This window comes from Lactuca virosa, chromosome 1, assembly GCF_052849685.1.
Source record: "Lactuca virosa cultivar CGN04683 chromosome 1, Lactuca_virosa_CGN04683_v6, whole genome shotgun sequence".
NCBI classification, from domain to species: domain Eukaryota; kingdom Viridiplantae; phylum Streptophyta; class Magnoliopsida; order Asterales; family Asteraceae; genus Lactuca; species Lactuca virosa.
The window spans coordinates 109,409,516-109,415,157 of record NC_136426.1 but is presented as its reverse complement, the minus strand read 5'-3'; the positions used below and the strand labels follow the sequence as shown (position 1 = coordinate 109,415,157).

The following is a 5,642-nucleotide window of genomic DNA, read 5'->3' as shown; positions in this document are numbered from 1 at the left end:
ATATATATATATTAGTTGATAGAAATGACATTTGTTAAAACTAACGGATAAACTAGCTAAAATATATAAAATAATATAAAAAGAGAGTTTTTTTATATAATAAAAAATATATTTTGAAGAATGTTTTTTTTAAAATAAATAAGTCCGTTAAAACGCTAGTTTAGTGTGAGTAGTTCTCTAAGTTATTTTTTAGTTTGCAAAATAAAATTTTAAAAATAAGCTTTACATGTCATAACATGTAAAAATAACAATATTGTCAAACTTAATAGGCTTCTCCGGATAAAACTGAAATATAATGGTTAAATCATAAAATTATCAAAATATATATTATTGCTTTTACCAGCCTTTTTTGTGTCCTTTGAAATTAAATCTGCACTACTGAAATTAAATTAAAGCGAAGAAAAAAAAAAACTGATGTGGATATTATAGTTGTGGCACATCTTAAATGTCTTCTACAATTCCGAAGAGACAGAAATAAGTTTGAAACAAGTAAATATCTAGATGCATATCTATATTATATCAAGTTGTTCACGTAAAATCAACATCCATATTCCATAACGGAATTTGTTAATCCAGACATTAAGACTCTGTTAATTGTCAACTAATAACCTTCGGGACTCCTGGAACCATATGGAGACCTTGAATAAGACCTGTATCTGTCCCTGTAGCTTCGGTCTCGTGAGATTGACCTATCAAGTGATTAAACAGTTAACGTCAAATTGTCAATAATCACAACCATCTATTATTATACATGTTGCGTTTCAATTGGGTAGACATGTATGTATTCTGTCCTACGTGGCAGAGATTATCATTTATCACATTGTGTTCACATGCCACTACGTGACAAAAATAAAATAACATTCAAAATTAAATCTGTCCTACGTGTCAAGATCATAATACATTAAACTGCTTACCTTGAGTAATGATGACGGCGTCTAGGAGGAGAATGGTGATATGATCTGCCACGTGGCGGGGAACGAGAATAACGGTTGAAAGAAGAAGAAGAAGACACTCTACGATCATAAGATCGTCCCCTGTATTCATATTCAGACATCAATTTTCATTGCCTAAATAAATAATATTAATATTAATAATTTTATTACCTAAAACGTTCTCTTGCTCTCATGTCTGAAGGCTTCTTCCTATTTTCTTCAGCAAACACAACTGTGAGCTCCCTACCAAGAAGAATCTGACCATCCATTTGATATTTGGCTTCTGCAGCATCTTCTGGATCAAGAAATTGAACAAAACCAAATCCACGTGGCTCTCTGTAAATAAATATCATAGAATTAAAAAACATATGTAGCATCAAAAGTATAAATGGTAAAACCCCAAAATATAATGTTTTTGTTTTGTAATTCGCTCAATATCCGGCAAAAGCTTGAGCCAAATATTTTCATCAAAAACGAATGCTAACCTTACATATAGTGAAGGTTTTAATGTGAAATTGAACTTCTTCACAATGTTTTATAACCAACTTTCTTCAGTCTTCATAGTAATCTTTTTTAACTTCATTTGTCTTCAACACTTGTAATAAACAAACCAGTTTTCAGTTAAGACTATGCTCACCCTGTATAGTAGTCACGTGGCAAGTAAACGTCTTTCAGAGGGCCAAACTCTCCAAATGGCACACGAAGATCTTCTGGTCTGCAAACAATGAGTTTGTGAAATGATTGATGATCAATAGACAATATATTGAATCATCATTTGTTTATATTTCAAATGTTTATCACAAAAAAGAAAGAATGTTGGAACGAACCTACAATCAAGGCGAAGGTTGCGAACCAATAGGCTAGTAGGAAGATCTCTAGCATGACGCTTTGGGCTAGGGCTTCGATTCCTTCTGCTATGGTACCTTGGTGGTGAAGGGCTGTAGCTGTAACTTCTACCCCTCATTCTTCACCCTGTATGAAATTAAGCCAATATATGTTAAAGAATTTTGATTGTAATGAACAAAAACTACCTGATAATCCTCAATTTAGTGTTTTTCAAACACAAAAATCTAATCTGCAATGTAATGCACCTCAAACAGCAATCAAAAAGAATGAAAAGAGATCGATGCAGTTGATCTAACAAAAAGCGATGTGAACCAAACAAGAACGAATACAAGCGTAAAAATTCAGCAAACGCGAAGGCGAATAGCAAGGATGAAAAGATTGATATATATTCGAGGTAATAACTATAAGATTCAGTACGTGAAGAGAAAATAAAAATGAAAGAGGGAATAGATGCATAAATTCACGAAACGCTAAAATCAATCAATTACAAGTATGAATATATTGATGTATTTCGAGTATAAACTAGGAACAAAAATAGCGATTGATCTAACAAAAATTTTGATGAGGAACTGCAAACAAGATCCAAATCATATAAGACTAATGTACGAAGAAATCAGAGAAATACCTACAGATTATAATCACACGGCGATCACGATAACGGTTAATTAATAGAAACATTTCATCAGATTATCAGAGTATATCAACATACACAAAATTGCAATTAAATTCCAAATGTGAGAAAATACATACGCTTAAAAATAAATCACCAACTACGTACAACTATGACGAAGAAGATCAGAACAATACCTGCAGCAAAATCGATCGAGCTATATCCGTGCCTTAATCCGCAGCGATTCAACTTGATTAAATTTCACGCAACAGAGTTTTTTAGGGTCAGCTTTGTCTCCAGAAACTTCTAAGGTTCTACGTGGCTTAAACTTAGACGATATGCCTATTTTTACCCCTTTGGATATCAACTCCTGGCAGTTATAGTCCAACAAATTCTGATATCATCAATTTAGACACTCAAAAATACGCTAATGATAAATCACCCCGACTTAATCTCCGTCATTAGGCAATCTAACCACATGATCATAAATTCATAATAATAACCTAAATACCTAATAATAATACCATTGGAACAAAATGAACTTCAACATCATCCAATTAATAATATATTTTTACATTATAAATATCCACCAAAATAATATGATTTTTTGCATAGCTCAAATACTCAAACAATCTTCAAATTACATTTGTCATGTATTGGACTTTAGCTGAGACTGATGTTAATGAAACAAAAACTATAACTTTTCATCACACCCATAAAGATGGAACGACTTCTTATGTGCAAAAGACGTAAATGTTCTCATCCTCATCATCAAACATACAACCACTAGAACTCCACCTGACTTACCATGTCACAACATCTTTTGAAAGTGACAATTAAAGATCTAACCGATAAATTGTAATTAAACGGATAATGAGAAACAAAATTAGGGTTTAATAAAAATACAAACTCATGTGAAACATTTACAACCATAGAATTCTTAGGTGCTAGTTCACAAAAAAATACTCCACTTGTTGATTTGGTAGTTAAACATTCATATTTTTATTGTCCCTCCAATGTCCCAAGTGCCTCCTTGAGAAGTCTTTGTGCTTCTTCTCTCCTCCTACAAAAGTCAAACATAAAAATAAGACTATGAGAAAAAGTATCGCGACACAATATAATGGAATACTTCATATGAAAAATCATTTTATTCATACAAACACTTCTTAAACTAAGGGTCTATTTGGTTGGATGGAATGGAATGGAAGGAAAGGAATAAGCCATTCCATTCCATTCCTTCCCCGATTCCATCATACCAAACACTAAGTGTTGACATAAAATGTACAAAACATGCCTTTTGATGTCCTCCACAGCTTGCTTTCGTCTTTGTATCTGAAGTTCAAGTATGTGAATAAGTGTCGCTCTCGCCTGAAAAAGGGGTATTTTGGGTATTTAAGTAAATTGGTCTTGAAATAATAACAAATTAAGTAAATTAAAATTTTAATCAGACATAATTCTACCTGATGTGGCCTTAATGAATTGAGAAGGTGATGCAAATTCTTGAATATAAGAGAAATATCTTCCACTCTCCTTGCATATTGTGATGGCCTCTCTATCAAAACATCAGCTAACTCCAATATATGCAGCTGCAGTTCCCTATTTAGTGACCTCAATTCCTTCTTGAAATCTATAAAATTAATTAAATTAATAGAAAATGCAAATACAAATTATGGAAAAAACAGAAAGAAAATGGAATTATAACATACCAACATTTGGGCCTTTTGGGTACAGCTGGCGAACACCCTGATCCTCCAAACTTGGCAATACATCATCAGTCTACAAACAAAATTAGTATATAAAAGAATCAAATTTGACAATGTGTATGATGAAAAATATACTATTTGAGTAAGTATGTTGTTATTAAGAAGATGAGCTTACAGTGTAATTGGCACCATATAAGAGGTAAGTTCCTTGAATAGGAGGGGGAGGTTCTGGAGCAGAGGTGGGATCTTGTTCATAATCTTTGTAGAGTCTGTAATATGGTGGAGGAGGTGGATAAGTTGCTGTTGCCATTTACAATAGGTTTTCCTGAAATAAAAATGTCAATTAAAGCTTAAGAGAACCCTATAAACATCACAACAATCAATAACTCAAACATAAGCACAAGTGTACATGTCCTAAAAACAATAATTCAATCTTCTGTCAAATGATTATAGATAGACTTAAATACATTAAATGTATCCTGAATGTCAATTAAGTTGACAAGAAGATATCAGTTTCTAAAGCCTACATAAGCATCCATGATCCATCATACATACTGCATCGAATTAGCCATAAGTACATGATTCTGCAGGCATTGATGTGTCTGCTGTTCTAAATCAGATATGGGATCAAATTCTGATTAGTTGATATAGATGTTCGCCAAAGTGCAACTAATAAATATTACACAGAAACTCATGAAAAGTATCGAATTTCCTAATTACAAGCATCATATTTGAAGATCAGTTATTCAGAAATTCAACCAACTGGCTTCCATTATTGGATTATTTTTTTCTCTAACAGTTGGTGTATAGAACTGGAACAAAGCAAGACAATGTACAGATTAGGTTAAACTCGAAATCGAGGTAGTGTTGCAGATTAATCAACAAATCAGTATTAAGTTGGTGCCAAAAGACAGGAAAAGGGAAGAAATTCCGTTCGAGGTACTGTTGTAAATTAGGTCAAAATCGAAATAGAAATAGACGTACCGTCGGGACGAGGGGAAGAGATCGGCGCAGAGGAGTTGACGGCGGAGAGGCGCTGCTGGTCGACGGCGATGGTAGGTCTGATGGCCGGCTAATGGTGGAGGAAGAAGGTGTCCGTCGATGTTGAAGGAGGAGCTGGAGGCAGTTTTTATGTTCAGAGCATTTCCGATGGTTGAGTTATAAAAGAAAAATCAAAATTTCATTAATTTTAGAGTAAATTACAAGATTGGTCCCTATTGTTTAAGGTAATTTGTGTAATTGGATCCTAACATTTTTTTTAAACTGGGACAGAACCATAGTATGTTTTTGTTGTGTGGCTGATCCATGCCCTATATAAAAAGACTATTTTGTCATTGGTAATTTCTTTTTTATTTAATTTATTTCTTATAACTATTAATATTGTTATAACAATACAATGGGTCCCACCTCTGTAACAGTCCAAAACCAGAAGAAAATTTTTCATTTTTAAATAAGGTTTACAATCATAAGTTTGATTCCAAAACTTATTACATAATCATCATCATATAAAATCATTAGAGTGACAATAACAATAAATGCGGAAAACGGTGG

At 33.0% G+C, this 5,642-nt stretch overlaps 2 protein-coding genes across 3 annotated transcripts; both read right to left on the bottom strand.

The window, feature by feature from the left end:
* Positions 1 to 403: 403 nt before the first annotated feature.
* Positions 404 to 2,718, bottom strand: LOC145156354 (serine/arginine-rich SC35-like splicing factor SCL30A). Of its 2 annotated transcripts, none has more exons than XM_079075767.1 (6): positions 2,586 to 2,718; positions 1,760 to 1,904; positions 1,570 to 1,647; positions 1,104 to 1,268; positions 915 to 1,034; positions 404 to 689 (listed from the first exon to the last, which is right to left on the bottom strand). In XM_079075767.1, exons 2-6 carry the CDS (start codon positions 1,894 to 1,896, stop codon positions 602 to 604), a joined length of 588 nt encoding a protein of 195 aa, XP_078931893.1. In that variant the 5' UTR covers positions 1,897 to 1,904; positions 2,586 to 2,718; the 3' UTR covers positions 404 to 601. The 2 variants fall into 2 exon arrangements, with proteins under 2 accessions (XP_078931893.1, XP_078931896.1); XM_079075770.1 differs by having other exon boundaries at positions 2,529 to 2,592.
* Positions 2,719 to 3,218: 500 nt separating this feature from the next.
* On the bottom strand, positions 3,219 to 5,232 carry LOC145156371 (mediator of RNA polymerase II transcription subunit 7a-like). The gene is made up of 6 exons (XM_079075777.1): positions 5,076 to 5,232; positions 4,267 to 4,416; positions 4,095 to 4,164; positions 3,849 to 4,015; positions 3,683 to 3,756; positions 3,219 to 3,451 (listed from the first exon to the last, which is right to left on the bottom strand). Exons 2-6 carry the CDS (start codon positions 4,399 to 4,401, stop codon positions 3,391 to 3,393), a joined length of 507 nt encoding a protein of 168 aa, XP_078931903.1. The 5' UTR covers positions 4,402 to 4,416; positions 5,076 to 5,232; the 3' UTR covers positions 3,219 to 3,390.
* Positions 5,233 to 5,642: the final 410 nt, after the last annotated feature.

Excerpts from the sequence above, each read along its gene's own strand:
- LOC145156354 (XM_079075767.1), bottom strand. The coding sequence starts at position 1,896 with ATGAGGGGTAGAAGTTACAGCTACAGCCCTTCACCACCAAGGTACCAT. Across the intron at positions 1,648-1,759 it reads AACCTTCGCCTTGATTGTAG|ACCAGAAGATCTTCGTGTGC; the intron begins GTTCGTTCCAAC and ends CATTGTTTGCAG. Across the intron at positions 1,269-1,569 it reads CCACGTGACTACTATACAGG|AGAGCCACGTGGATTTGGTT; the intron begins GTGAGCATAGTC and ends ATTTATTTACAG.
- LOC145156371 (XM_079075777.1), bottom strand. The coding sequence starts at position 4,401 with ATGGCAACAGCAACTTATCCACCTCCTCCACCATATTACAGACTCTAC. Across the intron at positions 4,165-4,266 it reads TATATGGTGCCAATTACACT|ACTGATGATGTATTGCCAAG; the intron begins GTAAGCTCATCT and ends TTTTGTTTGTAG. Across the intron at positions 3,757-3,848 it reads ATTCATTAAGGCCACATCAG|GCGAGAGCGACACTTATTCA; the intron begins GTAGAATTATGT and ends CCCCTTTTTCAG.